Genomic DNA, 18,950 nt, shown 5'->3' on the forward strand with positions numbered 1-18,950 from the left:
CACTGGCCTTCAGCTCTTCAGCTCAAGGCCAGTGCCCTACCATTGAGCCACAGCGCCACTTCTAGCTTTTTCTGCTTATGTGATGCTAAAGAATCAAAACCCAGGGCCTCCTGCATGAAAGGCAAGCACTCTACCACTGAGCCACCTTCCCAGCCCTGCTTGCGACTCATATCTAAATTAACCAGCAAAAAAACAAGCTATGGCTCAAGTGGTAGAGCACTAGCCTTGAGTAAAAAAGCTCAGGGATAGCACCCAGGCCCTGAGTTCAAGCCCAAGGACCAGCACCAAAAAAAAAAAAAAAAAAAAGACTTGCAGGACTACCTTGGGAATTAGGCCTAAATTTGTAGACTTGTAAATGACCTTCCGTTTCTCCCTTCTGAAATCATTACTCACAGTCTAGAATCTAGCCTAGAGACTAGGTCATTCTTCAAACCAGAAATGTCCCCACTCTGCCTTTTATTTATTTTTGAGAGTGGGGGAGGGAAAGAGAGAGAGAGAGTACAGGGCTTGAACTTAGGGCCTCATACCCAATGGTGTGTGTGTGTGTGTGTGTGTGTGTGTGTGTGTGTGTGTGTGTGTGTGTGTGTGTGTGTGTGTGTGTGTGTGTGTGTGTGTGTGTGTGTGTGTGTGTGTGTGTGTGTGTGTGTGTGTGTGTGTGTGTGTGTGTGTGTGTGTGTGTGTGTGTGTGCGCGTGTGTGTGTGTGCGCGCGTGCGCGTGTGCGCGCGTGCGTGCGTGCGCGTGTGCGCGCGTGCGTGCGTGCGTGCGCGTGTGCATGCGTGCGCGTGTGCGCGGCGTGCGTTTGGGTGCATATCCTGGGGCTTGAGCTTAGGGACTGGGTACTGTCTTGGAGTTGTTTTTTTTTTGTTTTTTGTTTTTTTTTTTTTTGCTCAAAGCTATCACTCTACCACTTGAGCCAGTTCTACTTCTGGCATTTTGTTGATTAATGGAGATAAGAGTCTCACAGATTTTCCTATCCTGTCTGGCTTTGAACTACAATTCTTAGACCTCAGCCTTCTGCTTAGCTTGATTATAGGCATGAACCACCAGCACCCATCCCTTACTCATTTTTTAGTTCATGACTGCCGCTCTATCACTTGAGTCCCACTTCCAGTCTGGCACTTTTTACTGGTTAATTGGCAATAAGAGTCAATGTTTTTTGGCCAAGCTGGTTTTGCACACTGATGCTCAGATCTCAGCCTTCTGAGTAAGATTACAGAGGTGAGCCACTAATACCTGGGTTTTTTAAATTAGCATACATTAGCGTGCAAGGGGGGATTTCACTGTAGCAATTCCACAAAGTGTATAATATATTCCAATCAGCTTCCCCCTCTTTAGAACTCTCTTCCCATTCTGCCTGTTCAATTAGAGCTATGAAGTGCTCACTTGGAGCTGGATGCTAGTAGCTCACACCTGTAATCTTTATTATTCTTTTTTTGGGGGTCCGGTCGTGGGGCCTGAACTCTGGGCCTGGGCGCTGTCCCTCAGCTCTTCAGCTCAAGGCTAGCACTCTACCACTTGAGCCACAGCGCCACTTCTGGCTTTTTTCTTTTTGCTTATGTGGTGCTGAGGAATTGAACCCAGGGCCTCAGGCATGCAAGGCAAGTGCTCTACCACTGAGCCACCTTCCCAGCCCCTCACACCTGTAATCTTAACAGTCAGAAGGCTGAGATCTGAGAATTGAGATTCAAAGCTAGTCCGGACTACCTTTGAAAGTTCTTAAGACTGTTACCTCCAATTAACCATTAAAAAAACGCTGAAGCCAGGCACTGGTGGCTCACACCTGTAATCCTAACTACTCAGGAGGCTGAGATCTAAGGATCGTGGTTTAAAGCCAGCCCAGGCAGGAAAGTCTGCAAGATTCTTATCTCCAATTAACCACCAGAAGTCAGAAGTGGCACTGTAGTTCAAGTGGTAGAGTGTTTGCCTTGAGATCAGGGATAGCACTCAGGCCCAGAGTTCAAGACTCACAACCGAGACACATACACGCGCGCGCGCGCGTGTATACACACACACAGCTGAAAGTGAAGCTATGGCTCAAGTGGAAAAACACTAGCCTTTTTTTTTCCTTCACCAGTCCTGGGGCTTGAATTCAGGTCCTGAGCACTATCCCTGAGCACTATCCCTGAGCTTTCTTTTGCTCAAGGCTAGCACTCTACCACCTGAACCACAGCACAACTTCTAGCTTTTCTGTTTATGTGATACTGAGGCATTGAACTCAGGATTTCATGCATGCTAGACAAGCATTCTACCACTAAGGCACATTCCCAGCCCAGAACACTAGCCATGACAGACAATAGGAACATGCAATTAACTTGAAGAGCAAATTCCTCATTAAGTTAAGTAAGAGTTTTTAGACCATGCATTTCTAGGAAGACAGCAAATGACTCCTAGTGGTAGGGAAGGTTCTTAGCAGGGCTCCAGAGGTCAGTGGGTGAGAGGTAACCTTTGCTTCTTTCTTCATGGCAGGAAATTACTGACCAGGACATGTTTGGTGATATGAGCACAAGTCTGGTTGTTCCAGAGAAAGTCAAAACACCTATGAAATCCAGCAAAACAGATCTACAGGGCTCTGCCTCCCCCAGGTACTCCAGACTAAAGGGACACAAGTACTATAGACTTGCAAGCATACCTGGTACCAGCTCCATAACCTGTGGAGGGTGTGGGCTGGTATAGCTTTGAGGCTGAGGGACTATGTAACCCTCTCATGCTCTCCATCAGCAAAGTGGAAGGAACACACACTCCCAGGCAGAAGAGAAGCACTCCTCTGAAGGAGCGACAGCTCTCCAAGCCACTGAGCGAGAGGACCAACAGCTCCGATAGTGAGCGTTCACCTGACCTGGGCCACAGCACACAGGTACCTACAGTCCCCCAGCAAGACCAGGTCCTCCAGACTACCTAGGCTTTAGTCTCCTCTGTCTCTTGTCCTTCTTGAACAGCTAGACAGAAGAAAGGAATATATGAAGTGCTGTCTATAAAAAGGCATTCTGGAAGACCTAAGTTAAAGGAGCCCACCACATTTATTTTTCACTGCCAATGTGTAATTGGGCTTCTGATTGATTTGTGGGATCTGGAGAAAGCACAAGAACGGAGGCATCATCTCCCTGCCAGGGCCATTTCCCTCCACTCTCCAGTCTTAGGGTGCTGGAAAAGAGCTGGAAAGAAACAAGATTTCGGGAGTATCCTCTCTACAGACTTGGAGAAGAGTTCTTAGCTGCAGAGCTGGCGTTCCTTCCAAGTCCTGTTAAGCAGCCAGTCTGATCACTTCCCTAATAAATATTGTGGAGAGAAATGTTTGGGTCAGTATGGCTTCCTGAGTTTGATGCTGTTACAGAGCTGCAAATGAACCTGAGACTAGAATAGCCAAGCTCCCTGGGTGAGGTATTGTCCTTCTTGTTAATCACTGTTCCTGAAATGTCCTTATTCACTGTGAGTCCCATATATTGCCTCCACCCTCATTATTTCTCTCCCCACTGCCCTTGATATCATTCGCTTGCTGCTCTAACTCCTCTGCTTCTACCATCCTGGCACTATATCTTTGCCTCACAGACTGTCCCCAGCAGGATCCCACAGTGACTCTCAGTCTGTTCCTCATCTCTATTTTGGTCTAGGCAATGGGAGAGTGTCTCCTTTACAAATTCCTGGTGTCTGCACTGTCTGAATACCTGTGCCAAGGGTTCTCCCCACCTTCACCCCCGGGTGCCTAACAGACACTCCTTACAGATTCCAAGAAAGGTGGTATATGACCAGCTGAATCAGATCCTGGTGTCCGATGCAGCCCTCCCAGAAAATGTCATCCTGGTGAATACTACCGACTGGCAAGGCCAGGTAAAGCATTGAGAACCTCAATTCTCAACCTGAGAGGGGTCTGCAGATGGGGAAGCAGGAGAGTAACCCCATCTCTAAGCCTCTCCTAAGCCAAGCCTGGAGCTCTGAGTTTCTATCTTCTGTCCAATCTATGAATCTTCCATCACTAACTTTTCTTTACCTCAGCCTCCTTATCTGTTTAAATATAAAGAAAGAAAAACCAAGCAATAAGCATTTGGTCTGGGTTGCCCTTCTTCAACCCCACCAGGATACCATGGATTAGGCAAGTGTCTACAGTAACACCAAATGCTATAACATGCTTGGGGCTATCCCTGGTTTCTGTGACGGCACTTCAACAGCAGCAGAGCAGACCTGCCTGTCTCTCACCATCCACCCTGTGATAGTCTGGTGCCAGAGGTGCTAGACATGGGTGACATTTGAAGCCCCAAAACTTACCCTCCCACCTCTCATAGCATGTCTCCCTGAAGTCTGCCTCACCTTTCCCTACTCTATGACGTTCTGCCCCAGCCTGGCAACCTGATCACCTCTGCCCAGTGTTGCCCAGAAAGCAGGCAGGGACTTAGCACTTGTGGGGCCTTGCACTCACCTGAATGCCTGTCCTTTTTCTATCACAGTATGTGGCTGAGCTGCTCCAGGACCAGCGGAAGCCCGTTGTGTGCACATGTTCCACCGTGGAAGTCCAAGCTGTGCTGTCTGCCCTGCTCACCCGGATTCAGCGCTAGTAAGTGCTCTGGCCTGCTATTTTGGAATTCCCTCCACCTCATGTTTTCACCCTGACTTGGAGGGTAGGGCCTGTTGGCTTCATCAGATCAGGGTATATGTTGACAGGAAGCAACAAAAGGCTGTAGCGTCTAGTACCCAGGATAGACTATTAACTTCTGAGCCCACTACTTCCTTGCCCAGACTCTTGCCTTGCCCCTTTCTTAAATTTATGATAAGGAAGAGAGAGTTTAAATAAGATCTTTTACTTTGTCCTGCGAGCTATAATGAACTGCTTGATGATCAAGAGTCAGTGCTCTCCTTCTCCAGGGCTTCTGAGAGACCTGGAATCCCCTCCCATGCAACAGAGAGTGGGGCAATTCCAGCTGACTATGGGCTTCCCAGGTAGCACTGCCTTAGGATTCCTTATTACCCATCCCTGTTAGCCTGGCCCTTCTTTCTTCTTCATGGGCAGCTCTCTCCCTCTTGAGCAGTGCTATAGTTTATTGCCTCCCAGTATTGTTTAGTGGATTTGCTTTCCCCTGTGGCTTCTTGGGGTATATGGAGTCAAAAGCTTGGGACCTTCCCTGAGCAGGATCCTGGTAAGCCCCAAGCATGGTGTGTGAAGACCCCCTTTCTTTCCAGCTGCAACTGCAATTCGTCCATGCCAAGGCCAGTCAAAGTGGCAGCTGTGGGAGGCCAGAGTTACCTGAGCTCCATCCTCCGGTTCTTTGTCAAGTCTTTGGCCAGCAAGACTTCAGATTGGCTGGGCTACATGCGTTTCCTCATCATTCCCCTTGGTAAAGTTGTGCAGTGTCCCAGAGGGTGTGGCACACATGAGGCCTCTATAAGCAGATCTGACTCTGCAGCAGCATGGGGCATTGATCCTAGGACAAACCACCAAGGAAACCAAAAGCCAGAGCCATGCTTGGGCCAACTCCTCCCATCATGCCACCCACTAACCCATTTACCTTGTCTGGTTTTCATCTATTAGGTTCTCACCCAGTGGCCAAATACTTGGGCTCAGTTGACAGTAGATACAGCAGCACCTTCCTTGATTCTGGCTGGAGAGACCTTTTCAGCCGCTCAGAGCCCCCAGTATCAGGTAAAGGCCCTTGGTAAGGGAATCCCTGCCAGGAGTGTAGCACCCGGTTCCTGACAGCCAACCACCGCTGAAGGGGACCTTCACCCTGTGGCTCACCATCAGCCAGCCACTGTGCCAGTTCACTTTCCCAGTGAGTGTCTATTGAGGGAGGCACATCCTGTGTAGCCCTCCCTTTACCCAGAAGTAAGAGGTCATGCTGGGCTGGCAGATGTAAAGATGAGTAGGAAGTAGTCATTCTCTAGATAAATATGTGCCACCAAACCAGCAGCTGTCCTTCTGAACAGCCAGTGTTGGTAGTGGTAGCATCAGAGGGAGGCTGAGATGGAATGCAGAAGACCATGTTTAAATGTATAACTCCTTTGATTCATAGCTAAGGGAACTTCAGAATCCTTTCTCTACCTCAGCTCTGCAGGTCCTCACCTAGCTCTTGGGGAAAGGGAGGAGGAGCCAAGTGTTTGCTGAATTGAATGAGTACTTTCCTTCTGGTTTATTGTAGAGTCACTGGATGTGGTGGGACGTGTGATGCAGTATGTCAATGGAGCAGCTACAACGCACCAGCTCCCTGTGGCTGAAGCCATGCTGACCTGCAGGCATAAGTTGTAAGTCTTAGTTTGGGAGATTTCTTTAAAATTCATTGGATGGGCCAGTGGCCAGTGGCCAGTGGCTCATGCCTATAATCCTAGTTACTCAAGAGGCTGAGATCTGAGGATCACAGTTCAAGCCAGCCAAGCCAGGAAAGTCCTCTATGAGACTCTTACCTCCAATTAACCACCAAAAAAGCCATACATAAGGCTGTAGCTAAAGTGGTAGAATGCTAGCCTTGAGCAAATAAGCTCAGAGACAGTGCTCAGGCCCTGAGTTCAAGTCCCAGGACCCAGCACCAAAAACAAATAGCATTAGGTGATCTAGGGGAATCTTGAGTCTTTCCATGTTTCACATTCTCCTCCACACTTCGTTTCCTGTCAAAGGAGCACAAGAAATGTAAATAATTTTTTCTGTCTCCAATCTAGACATTCCCTCCCTTGTCCTGGGCCTTCTCTGGCATGGGTTTGGGTTAGGTTTTTTTGTTTCTTTTGTATTGTTTTGTTTTGTTGTCGGTCGTGGGACTTGAACTCTGGGCTTAGGCGCTGTCCCTGCGCTCTTCAGCTCAAGGCGAGCGTTCTACCACTTGAGCCACAGTGCCACTTCTGTTTTTCTAGGCGTTTATTGGAGATAAGAGTCTCACAGACTTCCTGCCCGGGCTGGCTTTGAATTGCAATCCTCAGATCTCAGCCTCCAGAGTAGCTAGGATTACAGGCATGAGCCACCAGCGCCCGGCTAGGGTTAGTTATTTCTTTCCCCGGTGGCTGAAACTAACCAGGGAAGTAGGCAGTACAGTTTGTACAGTCATGTCTTTTCCCCTTCATTCTGTACATTGCCTCCATGTGGTATGACAGGAATATGTGCTGGACTCCTCTGAGCCATGAAACAATGTGGAAAGCTTATTTCCCCAGTACTCTGTTCAGTTGAACCCACTAAATATAAAACTTTCCTGTCTCCCAACAGCCCTGATGAAGACTCCTATCAGAAGTTTATTCCTTTCATTGGCGTGAGTACTACCCTCCTCTGATCTCCCATCTTCCTGTCTTCCCTTCATACACACTAAATACGATTCATCAAATTATCTAGAACAGTGGCTGCATGAGGATGAATTTTGTCACACACACCCCTCCCTGCCTTAAGAGGTGGATATCTGACAGCACCTAGAGACAGTTTTGGTTATCACAGCTGGGAACAAAAGTGTTCCTGGCATACCATCCAGTGACATAGGACAGTCCCCACCTGGAGAACGATGCTGCCCAAGGGTCAGGGAGGAACACTACAGGGAGGAACACTGGTCTGGGATGCATTTGGCTGTTCATCTGAAGGTCCTTTGTTCCCAAATCATCAACTGTGCCCACATTCATCATTAGTATCTCCTGTTTATTGCACCAGGCCTTGAACGTGGTTCATGTGGTCCTCTGTAGGAATGTCCAGAGTATGGCTTCTTCAGGCTTATGGACAAAGAGTGGCTTTGAAAAGTAGAGCATGGTATTCCAGGAGATGTCCTAGAGTCAGGCCCTGAGTTAAGGACTCTTCCTTTCTGAGTGGTGAATTTTGAAATAAAGGAGGAGCCTCACAGATGACATTATGTCAACTGTACTGGCCTTTGTTCATTTGGCAACAACTGGGCCTAAAAGACATAGGGGGCTCAGCAGAGACAGCACCACCCAAAAGAAGACTGGAAACTTTAATTTTTCACTGTGCTGTTTTCCCTCCTAAGACAGCTGTGTCACTTTCTGTAATTTACTTCCAGAGCCCAATAGCTTTCAGAAGGGAAAGGGCAGTGCAGACAAGGGACATTAGCCCCTATTATCCAAGATTAGCCCCTACTATTCAGTGCATCCAAGAATGTGGTATCCTGAGTGACCTCAACTGGGAAAATGAGCAGCCCTGTTCAGGCTTTGCCAGCTGCCCATCTAGCAATACATTTGCTACCTGGTTTGCACTGGGGCTATTCCTTGAGACACACCACACAGCCCAGACAGGCAGCATAACTCATGCCCTCATGGAACTGGAGGCCTGAGTCACTACTCACTGTAATCTCACAGCCAAGTGAGAGATTCAAAATAAAAAACCTTTAAGGAGATGTGCCTCAGTTGTAGTATGTGAGGCCCTGGGTTTGATCCTCAGCACAGGGAGAAAAAAAAGGAGTTGCTAGCAGTCACTGACAGAATGCCTAGGATACTAAGGGAGGTCTAATCCAGGAAGCTCTAAAATGTTGATTTGTTTCTCTTGGTCAGTAAAGAGACCCAGCCAGAAGTTTACCCAGGACCTACTGTAGGGAGGTATTGGGTCTCTGCTCTAGTAGCCCCAAGCCAGCTTCTATACAGCTCTGCCCCAGACTGGGGCAGGTGTCAGGTACAAGACCTCACCTGCCACTCAGACCACCAGGGATAGACCAAGTTGTTTCTAGCTCAGTGCTTCTCTGGCCACTGGAGGGCCTCCTCCCTCCTCTCAAGGATTCTCTATGGGATGATAATAAATATGGTCAAAATAGATTGTTTTTATCTATGAAAATAGAGCAGTAAAACCTGTTGAAATGGGGCTGGGAAGGTGGCTCAGTGGTAGAGTGCTTGCCTTGCATGCCTGAGGCCCTGGGTTCGATTCCTCAGCACCATATAAGAAAAAAGCCGGAAGTGGCGCTGTGGCTCAAGTGGTAGAGTGCTAGCCAGAAGCTGAAGAGCTGAGGGACAGCACCCAGGCCCTGAGTTCAGGCCACACGACCAGCAAAAAAAAAAAAAAAAAAAAAAAAAAAAAAAAAAAACCTGTTGAAATTATTTTGGAAAGGGAGAAAGGAAGAAGAAAGACAGTAAGACTATAATATATTGTAAAAGTGTGGGAATGTAACAATGAAATTTACTCCTGCCTCCACTCCTTCAACCCACCCCAGATAACTAATTTAAGCTAATGAGAGAGGGAGATAGAGAAAGGGAGGGAAGGGGAGAGAGAGAGAGGGGAGAAAAAGAGGAGGAGAGAAGATTCTGGTGGCTCATGCCTTTAATCCTAGCCACTTAGGAGGTTGAGATTTGAGGATTATGGCTCAAAGCCATCCCCAGTAGGAAAGTGCTAGCCTTGAGCTGAAGAGCTCAGGGACAGCACCCAGGCCCTGAGTTCAAGCCCCATGACTGACCAAAAAAAAGCCAGGCACTGGTGGCTCATACCTGTAATCTTAGCTACTCAGGAGGCTGAGATCTGAGGATTGCAGTTCAAAGCCAGTCCGGACAGGAAAAGTCCATGATACTCTTATCTCCAATTAACCACCAGAAAACCAGAAGTGGCACTGTGGCTCCAGTTGTAGAGCGCTAGCCCTGTGTTGACAAGCTCAGCACCTAGGCCCCAGAGTAAAAGCCCCACGACCGACAAAGTAATTCTCTATGGGGAATCTAATTCCCGAGACCTCCCTCCACTGCTCCTCCATATTCCAGAAGGCAGAAATGGAAGGGATAGTGTCAGTACCTTCAGCCCATATGATCTTTGAAAAATGAGATCAGGACACATAATTCCTTTGTCAAAGTGAGCTTTACCCTTGTTTCTATTTTTTTGGGGGGGGAGGGGGGGTCCGGTCATGGGGCCTGAACTCTGGGCCTGGGCGCTGTCCCTCAGCTCTTCAGCTCAAGGCTAGCTCTCTACCACTTGAGCTACAGCACCACTTCCGGCTTTTTTTTTTTTTTTGCTTGTGTGGTGCTGCGGAATCGAACCCAGGGCCTCAGGCATGCAAGGCAAGCGCTCTACCACTGAGCCACCTTCCCAGCCCTACCCTTGTTTCTAGAGAACTACCAAGTTTCATGAGTCTATCTCATTTGTTTTGAACTACTTTTCTTACTACTTTCTTTTGATTGCCTTTTTCTTCCTCTTCTCTCCTGCCTTGTACTGGGGCTTAAACTTAGGGCCTCAGCTTACTTCCTCACCACAGCTGGTGCTCTACCACTTGAGCCACATCTCCAAGTCCAGCATTTTGCTGGTTAATTAGAAATGGAATCTCAGGGACTTTTCTGTCTGCACCAGCTTTAAATCAGTTAATCCTCAGGTCTCGGCCTCCTGAGTAGCTAGGATTACAAGAATGAGCCACTAGTATCCAACTTTTTCTTTTCTTGTGCTAAGATAGAACCTAGAGCCCCACATAAGCTAAATCTGTACCCTTAGCCACTGGTCTGAGTTTTGTTGTTGTTGTTGTTTTTCCCTATATCTCTTAAGCCAACTGGGTTGCTCCTGAAGTATAAAGATTTTCAGAGCCCGGCGCTGGTGGCTCACGCCTGTAAATCCTAGCTACTCAGGAGGCTGAGATCTGAGGATCGCGGTTCAAAGCTAGCCCAGGCAGGAGAGACCATGAGACTCCTATCTCAAATAAACCACCAGAAAACCGGAAGTGGTGCTGTAGCTCAAGTGGTAGAGCGCTCGCCTTGAGCTGAAGAGCTGAGGGACAGCGCCCAGGCCCAGAGTTCAAGCTCCACGACCGACAAAAAAAAAAAAAAAAGATTTTCAGAGGGCCTGGGAAGGTGGCTCAGTGGTAGAGTGCTTGCTTTGCATGCATGAGGCCCTGGGTTCAATTCCTCAGTACCACATAGGCAGAAAAAGCCGGAAGTGATGCTTTGGCTCAAGTGGTAGAGCGATAGCCTTGAGCTGAAGAGCTTAGGGACAGTGCCCAGGCCCAGAGTTCAGGCCCCACAATCGACCAAAAAAAATTTTTTTTCAGAGTATGATAACACACCATTTGGTTGTGGCTGTAGTGCTCAACACCTGTGTCTGGTTAGACTGGAGCTTGCCAGCATGATGGAGGACCTAATGAGTGTCCTTTTCCCCCTTCAGGTGGTAAAGGTGGGCCTTGTTGAAGACTCACCATCTACTGCAGGTAAGCCATGGCTCCTTTACTTCTCTGGGTAAAGATAAAGGTTTTTCCAGTCTTGTCTTTGAGCTAATGAGGCAAAAATTGATGGCATTAGATGTGGTGGGGAGGCAGTTTAAACAGGACCATGTTGGCCTCACTCCTCATTGTCAGGGGGGAAAGCAGGAGGACTCTGAGGCCCAAGAAGAAATCAACACTGCCTCTGAGAGGAGAATACGCCTCATCTTTGCCCCTAGAAGGTCAGGGGTGGCTGCCTCTGGTCAACTGTGTTTGTCTCCCTGACAGGTGATGGGGATGATTCACCCGTGGTCAGCCTTACCGTGCCCTCCACATCACCACCCTCCAGCTCGGGCCTGAGCCGAGATGCCACAGCCACCCCGCCCTCCTCTCCATCTATGAGCAGTGCCCTTGCCATCGTAGGGTAAGATTATTGCCCACACCATTCTTCACACACACTCTCCCCCCCCCTCTCTTGCCCACACCAGTTTTTTTTTTTTGCTTTGTCTGTCCTCTCCCACCCACCCCCCCACGCCAGTAGGGCCTAGCCATCTAGCTCACTTCCCAGGCACAGGATATTGGCCAAAGATAGCCACACTGGATTAGAATAGAGGCAGGTCAGCTGGCTGGCCAGGCCATCAAATGCTTAGTGAAATGGAAGGAGTCTCTCTGCCCTATCTGTCTTGCAGAGTTGCAGGGTCAGATGAGATGGTGTTGTCAGAGGCCCTGCATATTTGTGAAGTGTGCTGTGGGTGGGTATCTAGTTATGAGACCTCTCAGGGTAGTAGGAGTGTGTGTGCTTGTGGTGAAACACACCTGAGTTTATGTAGTAGATATGAACTGGCCTCACAGGGCTGTCACACAGCCTAAATGGGAACAGAGGGTCATGTGTGGGGCACACTGCCACATAACATTTCCTGTACACCAGTCTAAAGGAGGCTCTGGACCTACAGAGCTGATGGTTGATGGTACCTGCCCTCCTGAAGTTTAGGTTCTAGGTCTGGCTTGCGGTACAAAAGTGGCAAACTTCATAACTAAGAGATTACAAGGTCTCTCACTCTCTCTCACTCCCCTCTCTCTCTTCCTTTCTTTCCCTCTCTCTCCTTACTCCCTGCTTCCCTCCCTTCCCCCCCTTTCTTACTCTCTCCCCTCAGGGCCTCACTCTTGCTAAGCATACACTCTACCCCTTGAGCCACAGCCCTAGCCTGAGATCTCAGATTATCTGAAGTTAAGGTAGAAAGCCAAGGAGCTGGCCTTTTTTCCCCTGCCATGTGTAAAGAAGAGCAAGCAGTGACGGGCACAGGGCTGAAGGAAACCTCTACATGAGAGAAAATCAGGCCATGGAACAAAAAGCAGAGTACTTCCTTCCTCTACCCTGGCTTTCCTCTTTCTTTGTAGCACTTGAGAGGAAGGCAATGGCCAATAGCTTTTCCAGAAGCATCAATGACAGCGTCATAGTCCCTAAAAGAAACACCTGTTCTAGAGCTCAAATCCCAATCCTGATCCTGTCCTTCCTCTTCTTAGTGCCTTTTACTATCTTCTACTGATTTGTCTAGAAGGTGAGGTATAGGAACAGAGCCACATTCTGTCCCAGGGACCTGGCACTCCAGGCTTCTAAGAGACCTGTTTTCCCTAATGGCATGAAGGATTTCTGTGCAGCGTAGATTTGGGGGTGATTGGACCAAATCGTACTTTGACCTCTCTTCTCATCCCATTTTTTTAATGGAGCCACTGAACTGAGGCAGAAAGAAAAGTCAGATGACTCTCATAGCCTAGGTACCGATTGTGTCTGACACCTTCTTTCAAGAAAACACTCCTTTTCCCCAGGGAGCTAAAATTATCATTGAGCTAAAAGTGTCATACAAATGCAAAGGCACAGAGCAGCATCCATCAGCTCCCAAAGCTTCTCTGAAGTCACAGTGGTGCTTTTGCCTCTGCCTGCAGTTTCTCTAGCCCTCTGCCTGGTGTGGGCCACAGCTTTTTTGTTTGCTCCTGTGTATGTCCATATATGTACATGTGCATCCATGTGCACTCCTTCCAAAGCTTTCTGGCCTGCTGCTCTTCTCATCCTGATAGTTTCATTTGGTCCTCTTACTGTAATTTGGGCCTTTATCTTCTCCTGGCTTTGCCCTCAGATAAGCCTGACTCTCCATCCCATGACCTGATTCATCATGGCTAAAGGGGACAAGAGCCATGTAGTTGATTCTCTCCCCATCTCCCACTCCCAGAGCTGCTGGTCACCCATCCCTCATGGGGCTCCTGTAGTTAGGCCCTGAGGACAAAGCTGACATTTTGTTTTTATTCCCCTTCTCCAGGAGCCCCAACAGCCCATATGGAGATGTGATTGGCCTTCAAGTGGACTACTGGCTGGGCCACCCCGGAGAGCGGAGGAGGGAAGGAGACAAGAGGGATGCCAGCTCAAAGAACACCCTCAAGAGCGTCTTCCGCTCAGTGCAGGTTTCCCGTCTGCCCCACGGTGGGGAAGCTCAGCTTTCTGGCACCATGGCAATGACTGTGGTCACCAAAGAGAAAAACAAGAAAGGTAAATTCCACCAGAGGCCAAGAAAGACCAGAGGCCATAGGACTCCCCTCTCCTCTCTTGATCTGGAACAGAGTCTGTTTCTGGATGAGCATGTATCATATAGTTGGCAGGGGCCTGTAAGGCAGTCCTATCTCACATGGGAGACATGAGCATTTGTCTGTAATACAAGAAAACAGGGTCCTTGCTTCTGAGCAGCAGATGGTAGGATCAGGCAGTGTGGAAATCTGCTCAGCAGATCTTAGGGTCACTGCAGAGTGAAAGAAGCCTTTCTTTTTTGGGGGGGCGGGGTCCGGTCATGGGGCCTGAACTTTGGGCCTGGGCACTGTCCCTCAGCTCTTCAGCTCAAGGCTAATGCTCTACCACTTGAGCCACAGCGCCACTTCCGGCTTTTTTCTTTTTGCTTATGTGGTGCTGAGGAATCGAACCCAGGGCCTCAGGCACCTTCCTAGCCCCTGAAAGAAGCCTTTCTGACTGCTTCCCTAAGTGGACTGAAGTTGTAAGAAGTCCAGCTCCATGACCCAGCCCATAGTCACCGTGGTGACTATGGCAGTGCAGAGAGCTCACACCCAGTACTGGTGGCCAATCCAGAGAGGCCTCCTGAACAGAGAGATATGGTTGTCTTAAGAATGAAGTGGAGGGGCTGGGAAGGTGGCGCTTGCCTTGCATGCATGAGGCCCTGGGTTCGATTCCCCAGCACCACATAAGCAAGAAGAAAAAAGCTGGAAGTGGCGCTGTGGCTCAAGTGGTAGAGCGCTAGACTTGAGCTGAAGAGCTGAGGGACAGCACCCAGACCCAGAGTTCAGGCCCCACGACCGGACCAAAAAAAAAAAGAATGAAGTGGAGCTGGGTGTTGGTGGCTCATGCCTGTAATCCTAGCTACTCAAGAGGATGAGGTCTGAGGATCATAGTTCAAAGCCAGCCTAGGTAGAAAGGCCATGAGACTCTCCAATCAGTCACTAAAACTGCTGGAAGTGGAGCTGTAGCTAAAGTGGTAGAGCCCTAGCTTTGAGCAAAAGGAGCTCAGAGACAACACCCAGACCTAGAGTTTAAGCCCCAGGACCAGCAAAAACAAATGAATGAAGAAGGAAGAGGAGCCAAGCATAGTGATACATATCTGCTTTTTTTGGTTGGTTGGTTGGTTTTTTTTTTTTTGGTTGGTCATGGGGCTTGAACTCTGGGCCTGGGCTGTCCCTCAGCTCTTCAGCTCAAGGCTAGTAGTACTCTACCACTTGAACCATAGCACCACTTCCAGTTTTCTGGTGGTTAATTGGAGATAAGAGTCTCATAGACGGGCTGGGAAGGTGGCTCAGTGGTAGAGCATTTACCTTGCATGCATGAGGCCCTGGGTTTGATTCCTCAGCACCACATAAGCAAAAAGAAAAAAGCTGGAAGTGGCGCTGTGGCTCAAGTGGTAGAGCGCTAGCCTTGAGTTGAAGAGCTGAGGGACAGCGCCCAGGCCCAGAGTTCAGGCCCTACGACCGGACCCCCAAAAAAAAAGAGTCTCACAGACTTTCCTGCCAGGCTGGCTTTGAACAGCAGTCCTCAGATCTCATCCTCATGAGTAGCTAGGATTACAGGCATGAGCCACCAGCACCCAGTGTGATACATATCTGTAACCCCAGTTTTCAGGAGGATGAAGCAGAAACTGAAAGATACTTGTAACTCCAATATTTGGGAGGGTGAAGCAGAGTTTTTTAAAGGCCAGCCTAGGTTACATGGCTAGGTCCTATCTTAAAAAAAAAAATTAGGGTGCCAGTGCTTCATGCCTGAAATCCTAACTACTCAGGAGACTGAGATCCAAGGATTGAGGTTTGAAGCTAGTCTGGGTAGGAAAGTCCATGAGACTCTGATCTCCAATTAACCAGCAAAAAGCAGTAAGTAGAGCTGTGTTCAAGTAGTAGAGTGCTAACCTTGAGCAAAAAAAGCTCAGGGATAGCACCCACATCCTGCTTTCAAGCCCCTGGAGACACACACACGCACGCGCACACGCGTGCACACGCGCGGCAGTACTGGCTAAGAGGAGCTGATTAAGGCACCACAAGCAAAGTTAGAAGATGACTTTGGGATGAGTGAAACAGGAATTCCCACAGTTAGGCTACTATTCAGTAGTTTTCCACTGTCCAGCTGGCTGGAACCCTGCAGCTATAGCTATGGCTGCAGTAGCTGAGCTGTGTGAACCCAGACCTAACCTCCCACAAGTACTCCCAGAACAACTGTACCTTTTCCTGTGTGTGCCCTTAGAGCCCTAGTAGACACTATGCCAAAACCTATTAGACAACAACCCTAGGATCTAGTTAAGGTCTGTCAGCCCCTCAGCACCCACCCTGCCCTCACTTCTTTCCTGTAGCAGAGCAGGCCCACACATCAGCCTGGTTGGTGTAAATACCTGCTGCTGCAACACTCCTCAGCCAGAGGCCTGTACACCCCAGGCTGGGAAGCAGGCCTACTCAAGGTAACTAGAAGGGGCTTCAGAACTATGGGCCCTCAGTGTACTGGTAAAGATAGTGAGGTCCAGGCAGAGGTATGGGATCTTTGCCAGTGACTCAGGATCTCAGAGATCCTGACCCACGACAGAGTACAGGGAAGAAGGTAGACACCAGGAAAAGGGAACAGAGGAGGCTGCAGAGGAGGGGATGGCTTCTTTCCCAGGACTGCAACAGGCGTTTCTTGCTGTTTTTTGCAGTGCCCACTATATTCCTGAGTAAGAAACCCCGGGAAAAGGAGGTGGATTCCAAGAGCCAAGTCATTGAAGGAATCAGCCGCCTCATCTGCTCTGCCAAGCAACAGCAAACTATGCTGAGAGGTGTGGTGGTGACAGAGATGGCAGGGTGGGAGAGGGGGCTGCGATTCTCCCCCAGGGTGGAAAGGTGGGTCCAGCTGCCCATCCCCCTCTCTTCCGTGTCATCCCCAGTGTCTATCGATGGTGTTGAGTGGAGTGATATCAAGTTCTTCCAGCTGGCAGCTCAGTGGCCCACCCATGTCAAGCACTTTCCAGTGGGACTCTTCAGTGGCAGCAAGGCCACCTGAGGCCTTGCCTCCCAGGCAATCTCCCTCCTGGCACTGCCACTCAGCCTCACCGCCTGCGGGCAGGGGGAGGCCAGCAGGCCTGGGCTCAGCACCCCCTTCCCAGCACTGGAGCCTGCCTCTCACATGCCCAGTCCTGAAGGACACTGCCACTGGGGACGCTGCCCTCCCCTCCCACTACCCAGACAGCTCCTGGGCCACTCCTCCATCCCTCCCCTGAGCCCTCTCCTTTGCAGGAGGGAGGGATCCAGGCCCAGAGAAGGTTGGTTCTGCCTTCTGGTGCCCATAGTCCCTAGAATTGAGTCCTTCAGGCCTTCCTTCACCTGGCTCCCCACCTCTTAACCCCTATGGCCCCAGTTCCCTTCCTGGAAATAGGAAACCTGGAATCCTGGTCTATGGCAATAGGGGCCCATCCCTCTCCCAACAGCCAGGCCACTGGGCTCTCATTTTGTAAGGCCTTGCTGCCAGATGCCACCCACCCTGCCCACCTCTAAAGAGGCTCTTGTGAGGACCTCACCTGCCACAGTTTCCCAGAGGAGGTTGAGGGGACACTTGGGCCACCACAGTGTATTGCTGGGTTGGACGGGCTTTCTCAGTCTCCCCATGCACGACTTCATACCACCTGAGTCCCTGTAGATGTCCCATATCCTGCTGTTTCTTTGGTTCTTTTTACACGGCCAATCCTTTGGTCATTCGTATAACTTGTCCCATGCACAGGTCTTGTTCTTGTGGCTTCCTCCCTGTTGGTGATACTCCTCCTCTGCCTCCCAGCTGACCACCTAGCATGGCTGTGCCTGGCCTCGAAAGGTGGAAAGCAGGCCCCCCTGCACACAGTCTGTCTCCCTTTCACTATCACCTTGTCTCCTTCTTTGCTCTGTCCTCTCATCTGCTCCCTGTCAGGATAGCAGGCAGAGACCCAGCCTCTACCAGATCTCCCTTCAGCAGCCTCCCTCCTTGCCTAGTGATGAGGCTGACCCTGCCTGAACCCCCTCGTCAAAATCCTTGGGGGAGGCTGAGGATATGGAGACAGTGCCCCTGCCCCCCACTATTCCCTCTGCCATCCCCAGGGCTTCTCCATTGTTCTGTCATTATTCCCTAGAAGTGTGGCACAGAGCTTCACTTTCAAAGTGTTTTTCTCATTCTCCATGCCTCCCCCAAATCCCTCCAGCCTTCTTCCCCCACAGCCCAGCCCAACTGCCTAAAGTGTCTCCTTGGCCTGAGAGAAAAGTGGGTTGGGAGGACTGGGGCCATGTTGGATTTTTCATTCAATAAACTGGTGATTTCTTACCAACTGCCTTGGGCTTCTGTGCCCCTGTGTGACCACAGCTGTCTACCCCTTCCACAGGATTTGACAAGGATGTGATAATACTCCATTTAGAGTGAGCCAAGAGTTCAGTTTGAAAAAGAACAGGCTCCCACTTTCTCCAGTATGGGAATAGGCCTGAAATGGCTTATTTGATGTGAGGCGGGCACAGGTCCGACATAGAAGTGATGTTATCCCCTCATGGAATCCTGTGTTTCTCCAGGACTCACCACCCCTAAACCACATCTCTTTTGAAAGTTTGAAGTCAAAAGGCATTTTGGCCTCAGTCTATAGAGAGCTTGTGACTCAGGTCCATTTCTGAGTTCACTTTTCTGCCGGCCCTTGACCCAAGATAGAAAATTGTCATAGCCGGGGCTGGGAAGATGGCTCAGTGGTAGAGTACTTGCCTTGGATGCCTGAGGCCCTGGGTTCGATTCCTCAGTACCACATAAGCAAAAAGAAAAAAGCCGGAGGTGGCGTTGTGGCTCAAGTGGTAGAGCGCTAGCCTTGAGCTGAAGAGCTGAGGGACAACGCCCAGGCCCAGAGTTCAAGCCCCACGACCGGACCTCAAAAAAAGAAAAAAAAAAAAAAAAAAGAAAGAAAATTGTCATAGCCACTGTTTCCTGAGTGCTGGGTTTTCTCCACACTCATGCAGCTTTGGCCAGAAATCCCTCTCTGACCCTTCCTCTACTCAGCCACTGGACCACACTCCTCTCGTCCTGCTTCACTGGCCACTCCCTCCCTCCACATCTTCCCTACAGCATCCTCAGCTCCCAGCCTAAAGTATTGGAGAACACTGGGTTCTACCCTGAGCCTTGGAGTGAGCTAACTGGTCCCATAGTGCAGAGCATACTGCTTGTGCTATGTCCTACAAATGCCATTCTTTTTTTTGGGGGGGGGGCCACGGGGTTGTTGTGGGTCTTGAACTCTGGGCCTGGGCGCTGTCCCTGATCTCTTCAGCTCAAGGTGAATTCTCTACCACTTGATCCACAGTGCCACTTCCAGTCTTTTCTGTATATTTTGTATAGA

The 18,950-nt window shown here is 49.6% G+C and overlaps 1 protein-coding gene across 1 annotated transcript in view; it reads left to right on the forward strand.

The window, feature by feature from the left end:
* The window catches only part of LOC138818720 (phosphofurin acidic cluster sorting protein 1), a 112,343-nt gene extending 94,434 nt beyond the window's left edge, over positions 1-17,909 (forward strand). Inside the window, exons 12-24 of the mRNA XM_070009779.1 lie at positions 2,468-2,583; positions 2,720-2,855; positions 3,722-3,826; positions 4,441-4,547; positions 5,171-5,325; positions 5,520-5,630; positions 6,127-6,229; positions 7,176-7,218; positions 11,019-11,061; positions 11,341-11,476; positions 13,368-13,594; positions 16,278-16,397; positions 16,506-17,909. Coding sequence (XP_069865880.1) covers positions 2,468-2,583; positions 2,720-2,855; positions 3,722-3,826; positions 4,441-4,547; positions 5,171-5,325; positions 5,520-5,630; positions 6,127-6,229; positions 7,176-7,218; positions 11,019-11,061; positions 11,341-11,476; positions 13,368-13,594; positions 16,278-16,397; positions 16,506-16,621 — 1,518 coding nt within the window. The 3' untranslated portion in view covers positions 16,622-17,909. The remainder of the gene's footprint in view (positions 1-2,467; positions 2,584-2,719; positions 2,856-3,721; positions 3,827-4,440; positions 4,548-5,170; positions 5,326-5,519; positions 5,631-6,126; positions 6,230-7,175; positions 7,219-11,018; positions 11,062-11,340; positions 11,477-13,367; positions 13,595-16,277; positions 16,398-16,505) is intronic.
* Positions 17,910-18,950: the final 1,041 nt, after the last annotated feature.

This window comes from Dipodomys merriami, unplaced genomic scaffold (assembly GCF_024711535.1).
Source record: "Dipodomys merriami isolate MVZ:Mamm:240054 unplaced genomic scaffold, mDipMer1.0.p SCAF_78, whole genome shotgun sequence".
Lineage (NCBI taxonomy): Eukaryota > Metazoa > Chordata > Mammalia > Rodentia > Heteromyidae > Dipodomys > Dipodomys merriami.